Genomic DNA, 25,195 nt, shown 5'->3' with positions numbered 1-25,195 from the left:
CAACAAAACTTAATTTTATATTAATTATCTTTTTATTAATATTTATTTATGGCTTGGTTGTTATTTTATTAATATTAGGTTTGCTTCATAATAAACTGCCAGCAGAAAAATACTTAGCGCCACTCATTAGTAACTGTTTAAAATTTACTCACAATCATTGGTCGGTACACTAGGATGTGATTTTTTTTTTTTACAATCTCTCTCAATTTCATCTGGGTGTACTCGAAAAGTTCGTAAAAAAAAGAAGATGGTAAAACTTCACGGCTTAGGCCGTGAAAAAAAGACGGTATGGTAGAGTCTCTAGAAAAGAGTCCCTTTACGGACGCTACCCAGCGCTCAAAAGTTGAACTTTTGGAGCGAGTATAACAAAAAAACATTTTTTTTGACTCATAAAATTTCCGTTTTTAATCCATAGTGTAGAAAATTTTCTAAAACAACAACAAAAATTCTTTACTCAAAAAATTCGTTTTGTCTATGTCGGCGACAGTAGTCATATGTAAGCTCTCAAAGTGTTAATGCAATACATTTTCCGGGCAATCATGAAAATCATAAAATTAATAATTCTGTATGATAACATTTGATGTTTTATAAATATGTTAAATATATATTGACATATAAATATGTAATTCGAATACATTAACTCCTTTAATTTACAATTTCGAATATTCTCTTTGAAGATGACATAAAACGTGAAAAAGTTAGGGAAAATACCAACGGCCAGCAGTCAGTTTTGTGTATCACACAACCGGCAATTGTAAAGTAGGCAGGGATCGCTTTACAAAGTGATCCGATTTTCATTGTACAAATACATATTTATGGTGGATTTACAGCCTTTACTTTGATAATTAAACCGTATCGCTATTCGTTGCATGAAAATTTCTCTATCAAACGTGCTCATTTAATCAACCTCGAACAGATGACTGAAAAAGAAAAGAGTTTGTAAGGCGATCGCTTAAAATTGACCTACGTCAATGTCGAAAACTTTTTCTTTATGATTTATGATACCCGACGAGAAAGCTTTTTTGTTAACTTTCTCATTTACTTTTTGAATACACTTATAATTATAATGTATTTTAAAGCGAAAATAATCAACTTATTTTATGTTAATAAATTTTTTCAATCATTACCTCTTTCGTTGTCAGCGGTGATATTTCAATCAAAAATCATCAACTATCAGTTATTCCGGTCTTAATTCACACTTCCATCTAAAATAAAAAAAATTTTTTCATTTTATCAAACTTTAAGCAGACTTTATGTTTTTTAATTTAACTTTTCATATCGATACGGCTTGAATAAATATATGTACATTGAAAAAAAATTTACTGGACTCAAGATAATAATTCTTTTGTAAAAAAGTTGTTTTATGGTTGAACACAATGAAATTGTTCGTTGATTTTTTTTTTATTAAATGAAGAAATGAATTGTACAGCAAATTGTTTGTCTGTGTCCAAAGTTGAAAAATTAACATTAAAAAAATTTTTTTTCACTGTGGCCGTTTTTAGAATGAATTGACAATAAATTTGATCGTTAGATTTTGAAGTACGAAATATTTCATTTAAATACTTCGTGAAAAATTTTCTGAAATGTTTACATACGAAAGTAAGAAAAAAATTTATTATAATTCTTTAATTTTTTATTTCTTTCAGCAAAATGTTTCATGTCCTGATTTGCTTATCCATATTTTAATCTGGCCAATAATCATGTATGGCCGGATCACAAATTTTTCTTACAGGCTTAATAAAAAAAGCAAGACGTGTACTTTTTTATTATTTTATAGCATAGCATTTATGCAAAAATTAAAGGAAAAATTTAGCACACTTTTGAACTTTTTTTCTTATTAAAAATCTATCAAAAAAAAATATTTTCGAAGCCAAAACAATTACAACATAATTTCTTCAGTAAATAAATTTTTAAAATCATCTTATTATAAAAAAACAGTCAAAAATGTTGATTTTTCTTTAAAAAAATAAGTAAAATCAATTTAAAATTATCATAAATCGATCGTTGATTTTCTCAAAGGAAAATTGATACAGATAAAAGTTAACAGGGATGCATAAAGCCCATAATGCTTAGAAAATAAAGTTTTCGACGAGTAATCAAAAAGATCTGAGTTCAAGTCGTAGCTCGAACAAATCGGATTTTCACTTCAATCTTTCTTTAAACAGATAAAAATTTCTTCACTCGAAAAAGTTGAGCTTAAATTGACAAACAGTCATTAAACATAATATTTCTTGAATTGAAAAAGTGCATGATTTTTTTTCAGTCTCAATAAAACAGTGTTTATTAAAAATAAATTTTTTTTTTTTAAATGAGAATTGAACAAAAATTTTTAGTTTGATAAAAAAAAAGTTCAAGTAATTTTTTTCTCAATTCAAAAAATTTTTTTTCTCATGTATAATACATAAAATATTTTGTCAAAAAACTTATATCTTAAAAGATCACTCGAACCAAGACAAATAAAAGTACCAGATAATTTGTCATTACATCAAAAACAAAAGAAACAGTGAAGCTAAGAAATAAACTATTAGAAACTTATTGAAACTGTGAAGAACATTTAATCTCCGACACTAAATTCTGCTGACAGTATAATAACAATAATAGAAAGAAAAACTAAAGAGAGAGTGAGAGAAAGAGGAAGTGAAGTATATTATAGCTTCATTTACTCGGAAGTCTGACAGATAAAAGTTATATTTGGACTTTGGCGTTGCCTCGAGCAGCCGTTGATCACGTATATTCTTCCTGAGGGCCAAAATGATGGCAAATCCCGGTGCTTTTCTGTTCTCGTCTGTCCCTACGCTCTGTTTCCGGTAAAGATGTCACGTAAACTCATGGCAATTCTAGGGTTGAGAGCCACCCTAAAAACCAACACGCCAATACAAAAACTAATAACAATAATAAACAAATAAATAAAAAGGTAAATTGGTGATGGTGATTTTTTAGCCGTCTATAGATTTTTCACTATTCAATATTATTTTTATTTTTCATTAGTATTTTTATCTCGTTCTTTCAAACCCAATCTATGGGCCTTGGTATGATCAAGTATAAATTTATATACATGTATATTGTATATAAATATAATATAGTAGATTTGTTGGAACATACTGAGAGTAATAAGGACATGGAAGCGGAAACCGAGAGAACCATGTACAAATTTCAACTGCTCACGTACGCGCCAGTGTAGATTTATCGTGCAAACAGAAATGCAATTTCTACGATGAAACTGCATAGTTAAGGGTAACACAGTTGACACTCTCGTGAACTCACCACGTCGTTCTCGTATTCTCGCACAGTCACTCACTTTCTTTCTTTCTTTATTTCGAGTTTATCTCTCTCTCTCTCTCTCTCTCTCTCTCTCTCTCTCTCTCTCTTTCTCTCTCTCTCTTTCGTTCTACGTTCTACTATTCGCTCGGTCTTTGTTTGAACTCGGTGCTCATCCGACGGCGTTTCACATGGGAACAACTATGTTACAACCCGGTGATTTTCTGTTTATGCATATGTCCGTATGTATTCCGGTGTTATGCCTACTGCTGATACTTGCGCGCGTTATGCATTGCACACCTATAAATAACGCGCATATCTTGGGTAAAAAATTACACCATATAGTTCCATCAAAATTTTTACATTTTTTTTCCACAAATGTGCCGTGAAAATGTCACCGTAAATATATATTGTGGATTATCTGCGTTCATCAAAAACGATTATGTATACCTTAAGCGTGAAAGATGGAAGTATATGATTATCTCGACCTGAAAATAAAAGTCGTTGATTGATACCAGTGTTTATAAAAGACAGATGTTTTGTAATTTTGATGAATCAAGTTTTTTTAGGAATTTTAATTCCTTGAATCAAATAAAAAAGTTCTTGGATTAAAAAAATTTAACTGTTTGATTCAAAAAAATAAAATTCTTCGCAATAACTTTTTCGGTTTAAAATTTGTTTTGAGTTTGTATTGTTGATGCAAATAATTGACTTAAAAAAAGTAGTTCATGTTTCGAATAATTACAAATACCTGTTGACATAATTGCGGTTAAATTGCATCGATATTTGATTGTATTGATTATTATTTCACTTTACAGCGTTTCGTTGGTTGACATTAGCTTCTAAAAACTCTCATACAAGACCGATAATCCATCATCATAATTGTATAATATAATAAAATTAGTAAACTTTATGCTTGGAAGTTATTCGCTAAACGGTAAGAACAAGATTACACTGGATATCATCCTAGATTATACTGAGTGAAAAAAAATTTCAGATAGTAGCTAGTATAATCCAGATTATCGTGAGTATAATCCAGATATCATGCAGTATAATCTGGATTATAATGAGTGTAATCCAGATATCACGCAGTATAATCTGGATTATAATGACTATAATCCAGACATCACGCAGTATATCTGGATTTTTTTAGCTACTATCTGAAATTTTTTTTCACCACGTCATCTTGTTCTTTTCGTGTGGGTGCACTTAACTTTTATACACTGAATAAATTCCATTAATCAAAAAAAAAATATATATATATATATTTTACCGGATTTTACAACTCTTTGCATCAAATTAAAAATACTATACTTCGAACAACATTTTAAAGCAATTTCTAGTCTTTAAGATGCCAAAAATTGATTATTTTTTAACATTGATTTTTTAAAGAGTAAATATAATGTCTATATTTCACATGATTAATTTAATTGATTGAATTTTATTTGAAATTTACTGTAGGTGGTGGTAGTAGATAACAAGTACTCAAACTATGCTTGAAATTGAGATTCTTTGAGTAAAAAGACGAGTTTTTTCATTTATAAAAAACGGTTAAAAGTTAAAAGAAACATGAAGTATACTTGATTATTATTTCACTCATAATGCAGATATTGTGCTTTACTATTACGAAATTACTGTTTTTTCTTTTTGCAACTATATTCATTATTATACTCTTGTAAGTACACGATCTTCCTAAATAATCTTATAATAAAATTAATCGTCTTATAATCGAAACTTACTCGATAGATTAGAAAAAAAAACCAAAATCGTTAAAAAAAATTTTTTTTATGAATCGCGTTAAAGCTTCGTTAACAATGCCTCTGAAAAAAATTTTCATAGTTTGTCTTTATATTAAGATGTTTTCTCAGTAAAATAGACTCTTCCGCGAAAAAAATTTGATATTGGACGTATGTATCTCGATCTGGTATGTACATAAAAATAATCTATAATTTTTTATTTTTTCTGGAAATGTGTACGTTAATTAATATGTGATAAAAAACGAATGGTTTATAGTAATTGATTCGACTAGGGGACCCAAAAGGACATGGAAACGCCTATACTCATACAACGAGTATATGTGATCGAATTCAGAAACCATGAAATTAAGGCCAACATACTTGGATTTACTAAAATTTTTCCGTACTATAATTATTTTTATTTCTACAATTGAAATATATCGGGGAAAAAAAAAAAAACTAAAAAATAGACAAAATACTTTTAGGTGATTAAATAGCAATAGAAGTGATTTTGAGCGCTCTATTGTCAAATGACCGTAGCATATTGAGGTAAATGTGTCGACAAATGTAGTCTATACGTTAATGTTTGCTGCACGTATGGTGTTGTAGTCCAGTAACGTAAAGCGTTGTTACATTTAGTTCACGTAACTCCTAGCACATACAAATATGTGTATGTACGGATGTACATATGTGTGGGTAAGTATATAGAGTGTACAGTTCTCGACAAGCTTCACTATCGCAAGGGCACTATCTATTTATTCTTGAATCTATACTACTAGTTGCAGTAGTAGTAGTAGTATTATAGAATATATTCAAACAGAGAGGGTCGAACATACAGTGGGTAGTGTTTCATGAGAAGATATTTAGTTGTCGTGTTGGTACGTGTGAATAATTTTTTTTTTATTTTTCGTAAAATCGTAGACACGGAATTTTTATATTTTATTTTATTATATAAGCGACCTGTATATATTATCCGATACAATGGCTTTGAATTTACACTTATATTACAGGAAATGCATAAATTGTGTTTGTATGGAGAAATACAAAAAATTTAAGTAATAATAATAATAATAACAGTGGCAATAATAAAAGAAAGGTATGATAGTATACTAGGTTATATAAATTTCTTGAGGTAGTTCGTGTGACATCTATTGGTTTTTATTTTTATCTATTTTTTCGGAATCGGTTTTTTTTTTGTTATGAGGCCGCAGTAGCCGGTCTACTCTAACTGTCCATAAAAGTTATATGGATAGCATGTTTTTACTTTCTCACGTTCGATTTTCTAACCCACATAATTCTTTGCTGATGGCGTTAGCTGGTGTTGGTGTTAGTGTTTGTGGTAGTTGTGGTGACATAGCAGTTGGTGGTAGATTTCTTCTTGCATCCATCAACATACGACGATCAATCCACAAGAGAATCGAACAACCCTTCGACACGCCAATCCACTAGATCGACGGTTTTACTTCGGGTAAAACGGATGAAGATGAGCAACTCTTATAAATATACCTCTAACCGATCACGCGACCTCCATAGGCCAATCTTTCACACCGATCTTCCATGACCAAAGTCTCTTCAATCTTATATAAAATGTTCAAGGCACCTACTTTATTTTTCATCCTGTCAAACTTTTACTTACTAACTTCATTGTAGAAAATTTTGTGCTTTAAGTTATGCTCCTGGTATACTTCGCGAGGTTTGATCATTTTTTTCAATTTTAATATTTTTTTAACCTCGACGAGACAAAATTTATGTATAAGACTTATTTTAATTGATTAAAAATTACTTATATGTTTATTTACTCTGGTACTCTGAGGATAAAAATGAAAATTTACTCCAAATTCATTCTCGATTATATACAGAGTAAAGTTGATAAAAATAAACGTTATTATAATTTTTAATTTTATTATGTTGCTCCCACAGGATCACTCCTGTTACAGCACCAATTGTTTTACTGTATAACTCATCCAAGATATGGCAGTAAAATCGTTGGTTATAAAAGAGTTAATTTTGTATTCATCCACGCGAAAAAATTTCCTAATGTAGCCAGAGATGTCCATCCATGTATAACCATCTCAGAAAATTTTCTATGGCCTGATATGTCCATGATGGCCTGATATGACTTTATATGTCCATATCAGGCCCGATATAGTCATATGTACCCATGCATATGATTTTTTGATCAAAGGAAGGGCGCACGATCGCTGAATCGTCTCCTCACAATAACTTCTAAGGTACCCGTAGTCAATAAGGCCTAAATGATAGAAATGCTATTCAAAATAACCGCTTTCGCTAAAGACTTCTCTAGTAGAAGCGTCTAGCATAGAAATGTCGCTACAATTTTATAGAGTCCCGATACAACGTGCCTTGTCTTTTATATTTCATCATCCGTCATATGCTAAAGTAGCGCAAAAGAATTCCTAAAAAACGATTTGAGTAAATGGTAAACATTTTTTATAATTTTATATTTAATAATTTAAAATCATTGTTCTAATTTTTATCAACATCTTGAAAAGTATTGTTGCTCAATTTAAGTGATGATTGATCTCTAATACCAATTTTATCAAGTACAGTATAACTATTTCCAGTATGTGTAAACCGCAGGCCTTATTACCCTACCGTAGTAAATTAAGGCCTAATCACAAGATTTATGAAAAAATTTAATTTTGTGTTTGTTTATGGTGAAAATTACCATTACTCCATTACATTTTATGGCTAATGTTTTAATTTAAAAATTAATGACACATTGCAATAATTAAATTCAATATTTTCGATTTTTTTCAAAATCTTCCTTAGCTAGGCCTTATTACCCGCCGGTACCTTATTTCTTAAACTTAAGGCCTTCATTTCTAAAAGAACCTTTTTTTTTATCTACTCTCTGAAGGAGCGACTTGATATCGGTTTTTAGGATAATCAACTACTAAACCAATTTTTGTTCAATGTAATTTATTAACTGACGTAGAAATTTCTCGAGAAAGTTAAAAAATTGACAAATAATATGTATAACCTGATGTGAAAATTGGCCATAGATGGTCATATGTCAAAATTTTTTTACATGTCAAGTTCAATATCATCATTTATCAAATTTTCAGTAATTGATTCTCTAAAAGTGATATTATTTTACAAATTTTGTATATTGTAATTAAAAAATCGAAAAATAAAGCTAAAATTTATTAAATTACAATTTTTCATCCCTGTCAGCAATGTTGTGATAACAGTAGCCTGGCTGTTATTTTCCGATAAAAATATTCACAAACAGAAAAAGATAAAATTAACCGCAGACTGTAGACAACGAAATGGTCCATCGTCAATAATATGGAAATGATCCATCAAATATCGAGAGACAGCCCGAGGCGTTTCAAATTAATCTGGATGATGAAAATGTCCACCGTATATTCTAGTATTTATGTCTCTGTTGTCGAGATCTATCTATACATATAATACATTGTGTGTAATTTATATGGCACTCTCAGCTAGTTCATACCACAGTACTATAGTTGATTGTTGATGCATTAACTGTTCTTGACATTGAGAACAAGATGAGGCACAAGAGGTGAAGGTGCAGAGTCTACATAAAGACAAACCACCCCAGTGTAATAGTATGGTTGAGAGTCCTAACTTACCCTGTTACATAGCCCGATTTCTCATCCATGCTCCATGCTCCACACTCCCAGTCCTATAAATAGCAGTGTTGAGTACAGTCCTCGTCTTTCATGAAGTCAGTTAGTGAATGCGATTCTCTGTATCTGTATCTGTATCTGAGAGAATTGCTGAGAACTTAACTGATATGTTGCGCCGTCAATCCTGAGTCCATCCCGCCCGGGTCAAAAAATTTAATCTGTTGTATGATAAATGAAAATTTTTCATGTTTTTTATTCAATTTAATTTTATTATGTGTATCTATTTTATATAAGAATTTAATCTGCTTTAACCCGAACTATTCCCAATTCAGACCAATTTCATATAATTTTTAATGTTACAATAAAATTATTTTAAATTGTTTCAAGACCAAAATCAGACTTTTTTTGTCACAATCATTTAGCTGGTTTGATCGCATCAAGGTCAAAAACAGACCAAAATGTTCCATAATTTTTAGTTGGTTTTTGATCGGCTGTAAATCAAAAACAGACCTTATACGAATTCGATAACAATAATAATAATGATGAAAATAATCGTAATAATAGTAATATATTTATTTATTTATTTATTATCGTTTTATTTGTGTCCTCGAAGATCTTCTACAGGGCACGGCTTTTCATTCTATGAAACTTAAATAGTGACTATTCACTATTTCGTGGTGCAATGTATACCAAACGGTATACTTCGCACTACCAAATAGAGAATACCGCTCATTAAATGATGCGTGAAATTACAAAGTTTAATATTAATCTTGTCATCTTGTCAATATATTAATCTTGTCGATGTATTCTCATTGTGTATAATATCGATGATTCGAAAACTATAGATTTAGATCCAATGATACGATGAGAACTATTTTACGTATGTTAATACAAATTTATTAGTTATCACTGCAACTAATATTCGCAGATACAAAACTTTTATAGCCTATGAAATGTTAAGCTATGACAAATAAATATGACGGGTGTAGGGTTTTGATCAAAGATCAGTTCATAAAACAAGAGAGCGCATGAATATATTATAACAATGTATTTGTTTAAATAAATGCGACTTATAATAATTTTTAATAAGATACTTAAGACTCAACAAAATTATAAGTCGCTATTCTAGTCGATTGTTGGCCTCTGAAAATTTAGAATTAAAATTGTAGATCAAAAACAGTATAAGATTTCATATTGAATTTGAAAACAATACATTAAGTCCAAGTGCAAATTAACTAGAGTAAAAACCGATCAAACTTTTTAGTCTTATTAGATTAGAAACAGCATAAAATATTTATAGCTGTTCAATTATTTTACTAAAAGGTTTTTTAGACTTAAAACAGATAAAAAATAATTTGAATAGTAGATCAAATACAGATGAAAATGTTTTTAAAAGTTCAAATACAGATCAATAAGTTCAAATGCAGATCATTTTGCTCAAAATCAGTTTAAATTTTTCGACCCGGGCGGATTTATATTGAATGTTAATGTGTAGTACTGAGCCTGTACTTATTTAGGTACATGAATAGATATATTTAATACGATACAAAAATAGGTATATTTAATATGAATGGTAGATGGTATATGGTTAATGGTAGACGGTAAGTACACAAGGAAAGGTTTAGAAATAAAATACAAAACCCGGGCTTAAGCTTTAGTTACTCAGTTTTGCTGTGCGTGATGCGGAAGGGGGTTAGATATATAGAATGAGTTCAGCACACTCACCACCGCAATGTCCTCCCTTGTACTGTCAACTAATGGCATAGCTCTGCGAGGGTGGAGTACAAGTTAAGTTCTCTTGAAAGATAAGAGAGGAAAATAGAGAGAGGGTAACTTAACAGATCGCTGAAGCAACCGACGTTCACTACGTATACCTTCACTTGTTATTTTTTCACTTACTGCTTCAATGTCTTTCTACAGTAATGACGTCTAAAGAGTCAACATGACTTTCATGTTTTTGACACTCGTATTTTCATTTTTGTATTTATTTATTATAGTTGTTTATATTTTTTTGTCGTTTTCGGATTTAAGCATCGACGACGGTAACTGCTGTGCGATAATGAGGTGAGGAATTTTATTTTTATCCTCAATTTTTTTTGTACTTCATCGCAAAAATGAATTTTAAAGATCCAAGTACAGCGAATAGATTTTTTTTATAATAAAAAAAAGTTTTTTAGCAAAATAATTGTGATTAAAAATAGATTCAGTCGTTAGATATTTTATCTTCAATTTTTAAATAAAGTAAGATTGAAAATACCAAATTTAATTCACAAGTGTTCATATTAATTATTGATTTTTGATTGTAGACAGAGCATGAAGCTTTTACTATGAATTCTTACAAAAAATGGTTACTTAAATTCTTAATAATTATTTATTTATTAGAAATTTTCGGTAAAGTTGAGCGACGTGAAAAAAATGGTTTTTTTTCTTGAAAAAATTGTTCTTATTAATTAAAATCGATAAAAAAAAATTGTCAGAATCTATTTCTCAAATTTATTCAAAAAGTATATTTATTTCCAAATTCGTATGCAAAAAAAAATAATAACTGAAAAATGGCCTTCATGTTGTATAAAAAATTATTCACTTATAAATTTAAAAGCCTCAAACAGAGGCTAAATTTGTAGGGCTTATTATTTTACTACACTGAAAGAAAAATATACTTTCTTCAAGAAAAAAAACTCTTGAACTAAGAAAATCATTTTAAGGAGTTTCATCGTCTTCAATCAAGTCAACAAATTTTGAAACTATGAAATTCTTCATGATTTAAGTAAACTTTACTCAATTTCAGAGTTTTCATATGTCATATTTTTGATTTCAGTGACAAGTTATTGAATCAAATTTATAATTTACAATAAATATTATTTGTCGTGAGATTTAACATCAAACTTGATTGAAATCGATGTTTTATTTGAAATCGAAAAAAAAAAAAATTATTGAGGTTACGCGTCAAGCTTTTGAAATAATTAAAATAAATATCAATGTGCTGTCATTAGTCATTTTCATATTTTCATTGTATTAATGCAATGATATTTTAAATATTTACCGCAAATATGGTTTTTTCACTAATGAATCGTTTATTCTTGACAATTAAATAATGTCATCGTCAAACATTATGATTCATACATTAAGCACATTTGATTGTTCAAATGAAATTGTTGGAGTTCATTGGAAAAATAAATATGATGTGGAATTACAAAAAAAAATACATAAACGGAACAATACAATTTTTTCCGAATGAAAGTAATGAATTATGGTCAAAATTAAATTAAATTTCCAAATTGTAGAAAAAATGATTAAAATTATGGGATAAAAATTTGCAAATAAATGAATTTTTTTTTTCATTGAGAGCGGTTGATAGTTAATTTTCAAACGTGTTTTTCTCATGTATAAGACAAAATCTCGAAAAAAACGCTTCGCTCTTCGATAAATAATTTAATTATTTATAGAAGAGCGAAATGTTTTTTTGGAAAATTTTCATTTATTTATGCATAAAATGCTTTTTAAGATTCCATTTGGAGTACAAGTATGACAGAGATACTTCTGCTTGACCAATAGAGGGCAAGAGAGAAAAAAGTGGCAAACCGTTCTCAATATTGAAGATCTCTACATGTTTAAAAAAAAATTGTAAAACATTTAGTGTTTTTTGTGTGCCCGTGCAAAAAAAATTTTTATTCAAAATGAATTTAAGATTGAAATTCATATTTTGACACAAATATGAATTAGTTTTGAGATCAATTTTAATTTAATACTTTTAATAAAGACTTAAGAATATTTTAAATATCTAAAACTTGAAAACATATAAGACTAAAGAATATTTTAAATATAAAATACCCTAAATATTTTTAGGCCTTTATTGAAATTCTGAAGCAGGATCGAAAGTTCTACAGGAGTGCTAATTTCTATCTACAAATCTATTTCTAATTTGGATTGATCTCAAAACTAGTTCATATTTGTGTCAACATATGAATTTCAATCTTAAATTCATTTTGAATCAGGGATTTTTTTGCATGGGCATGATTAGAGTTTATGGGACAAAAAAAAATTTTTTAAGTTATTGTTTATGATGTTAAGACGATTAACATCACTTTAACACCGAAATCTTACTTGTATATTTCAGCCGACTGTCATAAAAATAAATCCAACAAACAATGGATTATATTATTATTTTTCATTTATTCACTCCGTCGTTTCATAAATATGTAGAAAGAAAAATTAAGTCATTGACGCGTGGAGTGTTTGCATGAATTTGCGTCGACGGTTTTTAAATTAATTTTTCGTTTTAACCGTGTTTTGATGAAAATCAACGGGAATGTCAATAAGTGGAAATAGAGTATGAATAAGTGGACGAAAAAGAGAGTAAATTATTTTATAAAAGTTGTTTTAGCTATTCCAGTAAATTAAATCAGTCACTCTGATTCAAACCATCATCGATGCTGGCATCCACTTTAAACATACCCGTCAAATATTATAAATTGTACTTTTTACTTTTCAACGATAAATTTATTGTAAAAAAAATTTTTTTTGAAAGTTATCCATTCGATGCTTTATTATATTCAAGAGTTTAAAAAAAAAAATAATTTACTGGCATTTGAAATAGGTTTATTTATTTGCTAGTCTATAAAAAAAAAAAAAAAAAAAAAAAACCCACGACCTTTCCAATTAGTTAGTAATGAAAAATTTCAAGGACATCGAAGAAATGAAATCAGTAAACGTCATTGTATAATATAAATTGTTCCACCCCAATCTGATCTATCACAGCAAACAAAGAATGTCAGAGAGTCGTCGAGTCTCTTTGTCGAGGGCACGTATTTCTTTGTTCACATCGGTTCGCAGTAGACTCTCATGAGTTTCACGAATACGAAAGCTTTTCTCGTTTTATACATTCAACACATACACATGTCTATATTATACCAGTGCGATACTCACGAAGGGATGTTGCGAAGGGAGTAAAGAGCGAGAGATAGAGAAAGTGAGATAGTAGTATCAGAGCGACGGATCGATACAGCCCCCAAGGGGTCACATTATGGGGGAGGCTGTGCGGCCTCTGCGATACATGGATTTACTGTCTTCCTATCTCTCTCTTACTACTTTTCGTTCTCTTTCTTTTTCATAGCGTGTTGGCATATCACATAATGTACAGCATGCTCTCCCTGTACACTATTACTCACGATTCGTCATCCATTTCTTTTTCTCTCTTTCTCTTCTTCTCTGTTTAACCCCCTAAACTTCCTATTACTATCGTATACACACGTACGCAGTTACACACCCACATCCTCACACACACTTTAGTTTCTTTGTTCACCTCGAAACTTTTCGCACTCACCAATAGTCTGACGGAGAACGGATAAGAATTTTTTTCACCATCGATCGCGCTTCTTTTTACATCTAAATAGCAAGAGGTTCTTTGTCCGATTCTATCCCCCGATTCCGAGAAACAAAATTCGCTTTTTTTTTTCTCTATATTAGGTTTTTTACCTCACTCAATATTATTAATGACACTTGAACTTGATATCTTCATAATTGATTTATATTCTTTTTTTACTTTAATTATTTTTGGCTGTTTGGTTACAGTTTACTTTATTTAATCTGTACATGTACTTTTATTTTCTCAAAATAAAATTATTAACAATAATATTTTTATTTTAATTTCTGATTAGTTTTAGAAATTTTAAATTCATCTTTACGTAAAAATAACATTTTACTAAACAAAAAAAATGCCGTAAGGATAACTATACGCTTAGAGTACCATTTAATACAGAATAGACTGATGTATATACAAACTGAAGTGATTTTAACGTATAGTGAATCCAACTTTGAGAATAATTGACCGATCAAACGAGCCCGCCGAAGGCGGGCGAAGTTTGATCGAGATTATATGAAGTGTCTCGTTCGAAGATGATAGTACTATGTAGTCATGCTTGTCATGCTTTAATCCACAACGTTTAAGGGGAAACGCTAGTAGAAAAACTTTTTTTTACCTCCCGTTCCTCATAGATGTCGCTAGTTAAGCTGACATCTATTGAAAATTTGCTGAACCAAAAACTTTGGTTCAACAATTAATAATCGGTAAGGTAGATAAGAAATAATTTTGCTATTATTAAAATTTGAATTATTTTAGTCATCATATCGTAAACTTTAATTGCCATAGCAATTTTAATTTATAAAAAGTCTCATAAATATTGGCTAAAGAAATTTAAAGTAGATATTATGACGAAATTTTCTAGCCGTCAGAAAATATATAAAATCACATAAGCCTCACATTTTTACTAAAACTAAAATACTTGAAACATAAGAAAATTTTAGATAGATTGTTGATAGATCAAAGTCATTTATCTTTTCGGAACATTTTTTTTTGTTTTCATAGCCATAAATAAATTTTTAAAATTGTCTAGATTGGTTTTAAAATTATTGAAAAAAGTAATACACTGAGCACTGTAACTATGTGACTTCTATATAACAGCAAAGAAAATTCTTTGATTCATTCAACAGATCGTAGACGTTTATCTACTTGACAAATATCGATATTTAAACTGATTATAAAATGAAACTGATATTAAAAGTTTTGAAGAATAAAAATATAAAATCTGAAAGTAATAATGGTTCTTTGGAAACAATTACTTTTCAGACTTCGATCAAACTAGCATTTTTATTTAATTTAAAAGCATACTATCATTGAATAAAACAGTTATAAAACGCAAATTTATTTTTAAATAAATTTTTGAGCCTCACCGACTTCTATTGTTTATAAATTAAAAATGTTTCCAACGCGACAATGTCGTAAATAATAGTGCATAGTAAGATTGAATTTTTTCAACGTTTAAATTCTGATAGAAGTTGCACTCAAACAAAAATTTTACTGTTGTGATCGTCATAGACGGTAGAAATTAAACAATATCATTTTTTTGAAATCATAAATAACGATAACAAAAATTTTCAATTGTCAAATAAATTCAAAAATAAACTTTGATGAGTACAGATTAACAACAACTAATAATTTTAAAAATTGCTGTTAATTTCCAAAAATATCATTCATCAAAATGATTTAGCAACATAAATCGCTGAATACAGATTTCATAAATTTTTACGAGTGTAGAGAATATTGAGTCAACTATCACTTCAATGTACAGTTGAGTATTTTATTCAAAATACATTTTGCATTGTAATTTTTTTGATAGTTTCTAAACACTAATTGCTCTAAAAGTTGATGCCCTTCTCTAAAAGCGTGTTTTTGATTGAATCATACTTCATAATAGAATATTTTGGCATATTTTCCAAATAAATAAATAAAAAAAAAAATAAAAAATTATCAAGTAACTTAGATCTCTATATAAGTTACTTGATAATATTGCTGACGTGATCTATATTTACACGTCAGCAATCATCAAAGATTTTAAAGCAGAATACTTATAAAGTTCACAGTGGGTAATTTGGTTGTCACTTGAATAAAAATAATGACTGTTATCTAATACATGACTTATTAAATAATTAGAGATGGTAGTCTAATTTTTTCAAGTGACAATCTCGATAATTACTGCACAACTGTACTCACAAATTGTAAATGACATTTAGAAAAATTATGTCCACCATATTTCAAGCAATTGTTTTTGATATGTTTTCAAGAGTTTAAAAAAAATATACTGTTATATAACAGAAAATCATCTTAATAATTGCTATCGATTTCCAAAAATATCATTCATCGAAATAATTTAGTTGCCAAGTACAGATTTAATAAATCTTTACGAGTATAAAAAGTATTGAGTTAACTATCATATTGATACACAGTTTAATATTTTATACAAAATACAATTCGGACTCGACTTCTTTTTTTTGATAGTTACTCAACACTAACTACTCAAAAAGTTCATACACTTCTCTAAAAATATATTTTTAAATGAATTATACTTCATGATTGAATATTATCAACTAACTAATGTTCGTATTTACACATCAGCAATCACCAAAGATTTTAAAGTAGAATACTTTCAAAAGTCGTAGTTGGTAATTTGATTGTCACTAAAATAATATAAACAATTGTTATCTACTACTTGACTTATTGAATAATAAGAGATGTTGCTCTAATTTTCTTAAGTAACATTCTCAACAATTACCACACAACTTAACTAGAAAATTGCAAATGATATCTACAAAATATGATGCTGAAGTCAGTAGACACCTGTTGAATTTCAGTATTATTTCAGAAATAAATTAATGGACAAAAAATATTTAAATAAATTGCACCTACAATTTTTCTAATGATTTAAATGTGCATTTTTTTTTTTAATTTTATAAAATAACTTTATCAATTGTAGAAATCACAGAAATTATCACATGTCTGCTAATTTCAGTATCATTACAAATTTGTGCACACAATATTTCAAGCACTAATTTTCTATATTTTTCAAATAGTTTTAAAAAATGTACTGTTTTTATAACAGCAAATAATCTTAATGATTGTTATTGATTTCCAAAAATATCATTCATATTTTATATGCAGTTGAACTAAATCCAAACCGATCTTAAAAATTTTAGGGGGGGTTGCCCGATTATTTAAATAAATAAATGACTTCAAAAATAGGCATATTTAACATTGGCTTTATGGCAAAACGGTAGACGGATGATACGTTTTCGTAAATATCTCCGAAACTAGTCGATAGATATAAAAAAAAAACTATTTAAATTAAAGTTAAAACCTTAATAAATAATTGAAAAAAAAAAAAAAGCCGTCTTGCCCGACTAATTAAAAAGATATTTAATTAAAAAGATGAACTTTTTCAGTAAATTCGGTAACGTCGATTATCTTTGGTACTAACCGGCAACATTGTAGACCATTAAAAAGAGATAAAATATATTAGAAAGAGATAGAAGCAAAGTAATAATCATAACAGTAAAGTAACCTAACCTACGACTGTCAAATTTAAGATATATTTATTCACAGTGATATTTTTTAAAATTTTTCTAATAAACAATTTCAATATGCAAATAATAAAAATAGTAAATAATATTAATGGTTAATATCAATAAATCAATAAATTAATAATAATTATCAATGTTAATAATTTTAAGAAATATCAATAAATTAATAAATTAATGTTAATTATCAATGTTAATAATTTTAAAAAATGTCAATAAGTGAATACAATTGTAGGTATAGAATTAATAATAAATAAAAAAAGTAAACATTTTTAAAATTTTTCTAATACAAAATTTCAATATGTAAATAATAAAAATAGTAAATAATATGAATGATTAATATTAATAAATTAATTAATTAATATTAGTTATTAATGTTATTTTTTTTAAAGAATGTCAATAAGTGAATACAGTTGTAGGTATAGAATTAATAATAATTAAAAAAAAGTAAACATTTTAAAAATTATTTATCTTTTTTATTAAATTCAGTATCATTATTTTTAATAATTTCACTAATTTTAGTACATAATTTTTTAATTATAGCTTCTGCTATTTTATTAATCATTGTGATTGAAATGCCACTGCAAACTTTTTTTGCTTCTGCTGAATCTTTATTCTGAAGAAAACATAATAAGGATGGCTTCAGTGATTTAATTTTCCGTTGTTGTGCTATTTTGTGAGCTTAAAAATTTAAGGGGACAGCTAAAATTCAATTATAAAATAAGTAAATAATAGAAAAATTTTGTTTCAAGTTCTACATTAAAATTAAAAAAATTCCATTTCATTTTTTTATTTTTTTTTAACTGATGATTTATTAATTTAAACATTGAAAAATTATTGTATAATCACTACTTGTCATGCTGTTATTATTATATAATTAATATTTATTAGCAAAAAATAAATGTCAATACTAACCTAAGTTTAATAATCTTAGTGAACTGTCATCACCATCAACTTTTTTTTTCAAGATATTTTCTACACGTTTATGTTCTATTTCTAATTTTCTTTTAGTTGTAAACTTACCAAACTTATCTCGATAATAAGTTTTCTTATTTTCACTTTCCATAATTTTCTTAAATTGACACTTGTAAACACGCAATGTTTATTTTGAATTAACAAATAACAGAAAAAATAATAATCATAGTAATCACAGTGTTGCCATACGTATTGCCGCGGTCACGTGATCATCATCACCCCTTCACCGCGCGCTCAGAGCAGCATATCCCCACCATGCCTGCCGCTCGTACTTCCTTAAATGACTTTCATATTGCTTCAATGTTGCTGGGGTTATAGCATCCACCATGATCTCTGAGGCTTCCTGAGATACTCCTTTTCTTAAATACGCTGTCCTGATAATTTGCTTGCCACCAATGAAAGATGGCTCGCTAGAGGGTGGCTCTCGTCCCTGTAAGGAGATTATAATAGATTAATATCAGGATTAAACTCAATAACAGGCTTAATCGAGAGTGACACAAAGAGTGGATACCAAGGCTGGGTAGGCTAGAAAGGTACCACCACAATTCCTACTGCTTTGTCATTAATTATTTTTCTTAATGTACGCATAATCAGGGCAAATGGAGGGAAAGCGTAGAAGTTTTCATCTCTCCACGACACTGTAAACGCATCCACTGCACTTGCATCAGGATCTGGAAACCTCCTGCTCTATTTACATAAGAAATCGCGGTGGTGTTATCTAACTTAAGCAAAACTTCACACTGTGAGAGCTCTGAGGCGAAACATTTGATAGCGAAGAAAGCAGCTAATAGTTCTAGGTAATTGATATGTTTCCTCTTTTCTTTATCATTCCAGAACCCAAAAGCTTTAACCCCATTACAAAAGCAACCCCAACCAGTCAATGACGAGTTAGAAAAAATTTCCAACTCGTAAACCTGCGTTCTAATTGGGTTTTGGCCGACTTTCGCGTTCACATTTCACCAATTTAACTCTTCCATCATGGTCTCATTAATCATAATACGCCCTTCATAGTTGCCGCCATTAAATTTCAATGCCAGATATTTTTGTCTCTCTAACTGTTTGCAGTGAACAAAACCATACGCCACGGCTGGACACGCTGATGTTAATACTCCAAGGAACTCCGCAAACCTTCTAATTTTATACGATTTACCGACCTTAAATGTATCTACCCATCTGGGAATTGACTCTTTCTTCTTGTCTGTCAGATTTAACGTAAAACTAACTGAATCAATTACGAATCCCAAATATTTGCAAGTCTGCGAAGCTGCAAGCGAGCTTTTCTTAAGATTTATAATAAAACCTAGCTCTTCCAATAACTTTATTGCCTTCCTCATATTCTCCTCGCATACCCTTCTAGATTTATGCAGAAACAAAAAATCATCCAAGTACAACACTAGCAATATCCCCCAGAGACGCAAAATATGGACTACGGGCTTCGTTATCTTAGTAAATACAAACGGACTCGTACATTAACCAAAGGGAAGGCATAAAAATTGGTACAACTTATTCTTAAATCTGAATCTTAAGAATTTTTTATAATCTTTATGAATTGGTACCAGGAAATAAGCATCCTGGAGATCTATACTCCCTAAATAATTTCCTGTCGAAACTAACCCGTGAGCTACTCTTATATCCTCCAGTTTAAAATGCGGAGGATCGATAAATGTATTTAATTCTTTGAGATTGAGTATGAAACGATTTGACCCGTCTGGTTTTGACACCAAGAAATAAGGGGAGATGAACTAATCATCACACTCTTGACACTCCTCGATTGCGCCTTTACCTAAGAGTTTATTTATTTCTATTTGAATTTTTTTTATCTCTTCGACAGAAAAAATTCTTTCTCTCTGGAAATAACTTTGAGACGGTGTTTGTATGAAAGGAATTTTGTAGCCACTGATAGCACTTAAGACAAATTTGTCTGAAGTAATTTCTTTCCACCTGGCCTCAAAGTGTCGCAGTCTGCCTGCTATTTTTTTTACCTTGTCTATCTCCTGGATGACGACTGGCTCGTCGTCCGAGCCGCTGGCTTGGATTCTCGTGGGTACGTCCTGGATGACTTTGTCTTGAACTTCAAGGATTTGTATCTCTGGTTTTGGCCCACCGCGCGATAATCCGCCGGTGGGCGTCTCGCATTTCCCTGGCTTCGGAACTTTGATAATACTTTTGTAGCCGGCTTCTCCTTTATGTCTGCGTAAGCTTTTTCTATATCTTTGATGTCCTTGACCTTGTCTTTAAGATCATTACAATATAACCATTCGTCTGACAACATAGTGTCAACCATTGGCTTAATATTCTTATTTAATTGTGGCGTGACAAATGACTTTCTTGCCACAGATTGCTGATAGAAAACGTCCGTGAGGATTTGACCTGCATGACTTATATAATCTGTCAATGCATCCTCATCTATACCTTCCTCAGGTTGATCCAGAAGTAAAGAGACTGCTGCACCCAGAGCAGCTATTGCGGTGCCCACACAATTCTGGGTCTCTGCAAAATGCTGATCTCTCTTCTTTGCTATGTCTGTCAGCAACGGGACTATTTCCAGGTTTATTTTGGGGGCTTCGGTGAAAAATTCACCCTTCCTATTGTATGCCTCCAAAATTTCTTTCTTGTTCTTTTCCGGAAGGCCCTCGCTCTTCCACTTAAGCAAAGTATTTTTCAGTTCTGGATGATATTTCACATTCTTAAATTTAGAATCATCCAGGTCTAATCCTAAAACCTTTAAAACACCATCCTTGTCTGTTTCCAGATCAGCTTTTTCATTATTTTTTGTCTGTCCAGAGTTTGCTGTCTCGCTGACATTATTTTTGTTAGGGTTATTCTCTTTTGAGCTTTCTGTCTCTAAGAATAACAAAAAAGGACAAATTTTTTATTATTATTTAAATAAAAAATTACTATTTAGCACTTATTGTGCAATTGTGATAAATACGTTCTTATTGAACTTAATCACATTTAATTACAGTCGTATGGACCTGGTGGCACCGTGTGGGTATTCACCTCTCTACTTTCGTATGGAAAGTAGATATTTTTAATATTAACTAAATCGGTATTATTTTTCTTACCTTGTATTACGTCTGTAGTGATTGGCTTCTCAGGCGGATTTTTTGGTAAATTCTGTTCTTTTTGAACATTTACCAACGATTCAACAATTTTTGTTAGGTTATCCATCTGCTCTTGCATCTTAACCCATTTGTCATCTTTTTTACGCCTAGATTCCCGGAAACGGGATCGAGATCTTGATCGCTTTCCCATGTCGAGTATTTTAATTGATATTTATATTAATTAATTATGCAAAATTATTTATTTTAAAGAAAAATGCTTTAGTAATTGCAAAAAACGTGTTGATGCTTTAGCACAACAAAACAATATGAAATACAGAGGGCGCAGGTCGAGGAATATGGCGTAGCGCGCCAAATTTGATTAAATTTAAGCGTTAAACGTTGTGGATTAAAGCATGACAAGCATGACTACATAGTACTATCATCGAGAACGAGACACGTAATATAATTGTCTTATGAATGAAAAAATTTAGCGGATCTATGTTTAATGTTACATAGAAATAGAATCATCCCGTGCGAAAAAAATTCTGATTCAGAATGAATTTAGTAATATTTAGGAAAAATTTTGAACATAAAGTATTCTTAAGTCTTTAATAAAATTCTGAAGCAGGATCGTAAGTTCTACAGGCGTGCTAATTTTTGTCTACAAATCAATTTCAAATTTAGATTGATCTCAAAACTAATTCATATTTCTGTCAAAATATGAATTTAAATATTAAATTCATGTTGAATCAGAATTTTTTTTGTATGGGATTTTAAATTTATACGATACTAAAAATTATAAGGTGCATTACACGCCAAATCGATTACATTGGGACCCAAACCCCTACAGTTTTTCTTCAGTTTCAAAAACCCTACCGGGACTTTCTGCAAAAAATTTTTGAATCTTCTTATTCAACCCCAAAAAAATTACGAATTATTCAATAAAAATGGTTTTTAATTTTTGATTCAGCTGTAACTCGCTCGATAATTGATTTATCGGGACAATTTTTCTTTTAATTTTTTGTTTTTAAAAGTATTTAAAAAAAAAAAAAAAGGTTTAAATGGTATCACTGTTATTTTCGGAGAAGTAAAAAAAATTTCTCGATGATTACCATTTCAGACTAGTTTAATTTTTTTCTATTAAAAATTTTGAAATCTATTACAGCTTCTCTAATTTTCTCTTCCCTAATTTTATGTTAAATTAAGCTTATTTTATTTTTTTATTGATAACCTAGCAGCACAGGGCCAATTACAAGGTTACACAAAGATACAATTCATAATTCTGAGTAGCACACACGGAAAGAACAAAATGACACTGGATATCATCCCAGATTATACTGAGTAAAAAAAAATTTCAGACAGTAGCTAGTATAATCCAGATTACAATGAGTATAATCTAGATATTACTCAGTATAATCTGGATTATACTAGCTACTATCTGAAAATTCTTTTCACAACAGATAGCACTGAGTATAATCTGGGATGATATCCAGTGTCATCTTGTTCTTTCCGTGCATGTAACTAAATAATAATAGTATAAATAATAATATATTATAGATAAAATTATAATACATAGTTTTACAATGGAAACAAAAAATTGTAAACATCATATTATGTAGCTTTATAACATAGTATCAAGGTAATAATAATGTATTAATTAATAATCATGACATGGTATATGTTCACAAGTATTCCATGATCGATTTCCAAACTATAAGCAAATGATAAATGTATATACAAGTTACCAGTAATGATTAATACATAGTTCAACATTCCTTATAATATAATTCTATAAATTGTTGAGGACATTCAAAAAACCTCCGAGATTATTATAAGAAACAAATAATACAAAAAAAAAAATGAATCGAAAATAATTAGGTTTCTTCGAAAACGAACGAAAAAAATTTATTATCGATTGTTACACAGAAAAAATGAATGATTTGATTCAAGAAATTTTTCTTCGGACCGAAAAAATTTTGTCAACTCAAAACTTTTGAATGTTGAGTCAGTTATAATTAGATAATTACTGTAACTATATACGCGTAACTAAGTCCCTCTAATTAAAAAGACGAATTAAAAGGTATTGGGTAAACTATTATTATTACTATCATTACTTTTATCTTAACGAATTTTTAATGAGGATTAATTTATTTCTTCCCTTTAAAATAGTAATGATACTTTAACTAATTATTAATTAAAAACTTTGAAGAATAAATAAAATTAATTATAGAAATGACGTAATGAAAAGTACAAAAAAAAAAATAAATACACAGGTTATAACTCTTACGTACATTATGCTCCGTGTCTGGCAACACATTTGATCACGCACTGACGCTACAGTGTCATTAAGAAGGTCATGAGTGTGTGTACACGATGGTTAAGAACACTTAATAAATAAAAGTTGTACATTTCTGTTTCTCAACTCTCAATAACAGACAACTTTATAGTTCATGTACTAAAACTCATCACATCACGTTCAAAAGTCTTCAAAAATAATTGGAAAAAAAAAAAAAAAAGTAGCAAGCTATCCTGAAGGGGAATCGAAAGGAAACTTTTCGCAAATTAAACTTTATATTCTCTTTTATTGCTACGGTAATTAATGTTCAAGATAATAAGAGCTATTATTATTATTTCATGATAGCTTTAGACAAAATTGAAAGCTACTCAGGTTAAAGGTTAAAGATAGGCACTTGACAAAGGCTAATGTAAGATAGTTGAGGATTTTGATACCTATGAAGGAAAAGCTCTAAACAAAAGCGTTGTAGTTTTAAGTCTTGAGTGTCTGACTTATGCGGGTGTTGTACTACTTTGTTGCCAACAAAGAACACTTGAAGATTTGTCGTTTTCATACTTGTTTTCTATTAAATCTCTTGAACAATAAAACTTGTATAAATTATCAAAAGCATATAAAGTTATTTATTCAAGTACATGTTGAAGTTTATTTGTTTTTATAAATTTATTTATTTATATCAAACTTTAAATAATCTTTATTTTTTTTGTTTCTTATTGAAAACTTTAGTACTTTCTTATGGAAAACTTTGTTTGTTCCTTTTTGTTATAATCCCATTTATTTAATATTTTACTTCGACACACTGAAAAATCTGGAATAATCCAGCATGAATTCTTACTCCTACCATTCGGAGTATCAGAATAAAAAAATAAAACATCGCGTACAGAGTAAATCTGTAGTTTTTTTTTTTTGAGCATATTCATGATTAATTTTAATCCTAAAAACGTTCGAGTATAGAATTTTTAGATTAATTATTAATTAATACTTCGACTAATTTATAGAAAGCCTAACAGTTTGTAAGAATTAATTATATTTTTACAATTTTTGTATCACCTGTGATTCTAAAATAAATTACTCTTAAAATGCAGTCTTATTTATTTATTTATTTGATTTGAAAAAAGAGTAATATAAAGTACTTGTAAGAGTATAAACAGGTCTACATAGACATATTAACAATATTTAAATTAGAAATGAGGTTAATAGAACAGTGTAAACAAAAAATTTTAGAAAAAGTAATCAACTATTTACAATCAGTGAAAATGAAATGAAATAGGAGTAAGCAAGGAATTTAAAATAAATGCCAGACTAAGTTTAAATTAAGAGTACTGCAAATTATACCAATTTTAAGGACTTAAATTTTACTCA

General features: G+C 29.3%; 1 protein-coding gene and 1 long non-coding RNA gene across 3 annotated transcripts; both read right to left on the bottom strand.

Annotated features, from left to right (window-relative positions):
• Nucleotides 1–588: 588 nt before the first annotated feature.
• LOC141534124 (uncharacterized) lies at nt 589–8,780 on the bottom strand. Its single transcript, XR_012480375.1, has 3 exons — nt 8,615–8,780; nt 1,128–1,205; nt 589–920 (listed from the first exon to the last, which is right to left on the bottom strand). It is a non-coding gene; the product is annotated as an uncharacterized LOC141534124 (long non-coding RNA).
• A 9,287-nt stretch (nt 8,781–18,067) lies between these two features.
• On the bottom strand, nt 18,068–22,862 carry LOC141534662 (uncharacterized). Of its 2 annotated transcripts, XR_012480456.1 has the most exons (4): nt 21,562–22,862; nt 20,479–21,340; nt 18,545–18,926; nt 18,068–18,137 (listed from the first exon to the last, which is right to left on the bottom strand). XR_012480456.1 is itself a non-coding variant. In XM_074254147.1 (3 exons), exons 1-2 carry the CDS (start codon nt 21,749–21,751, stop codon nt 20,484–20,486), a joined length of 1,047 nt encoding a protein of 348 aa, XP_074110248.1. In that variant the 5' UTR covers nt 21,752–22,862; the 3' UTR covers nt 18,437–18,926; nt 20,479–20,483. The 2 variants fall into 2 exon arrangements, 1 of the variants encoding a protein (XP_074110248.1); XM_074254147.1 differs by lacking the exon at nt 18,068–18,137 and having other exon boundaries at nt 18,437–18,926.
• Nucleotides 22,863–25,195: the final 2,333 nt, after the last annotated feature.

This window comes from Cotesia typhae, unplaced genomic scaffold (assembly GCF_013202065.1).
Source record: "Cotesia typhae breed Kobodo isofemale line unplaced genomic scaffold, CoteBio_Ctyphae scaffold_13, whole genome shotgun sequence".
In the NCBI taxonomy this organism is placed as follows: domain Eukaryota; kingdom Metazoa; phylum Arthropoda; class Insecta; order Hymenoptera; family Braconidae; genus Cotesia; species Cotesia typhae.
Note: the sequence above shows the minus strand (reverse complement) of the source record. Positions and strands in the feature narration are given on the sequence as shown.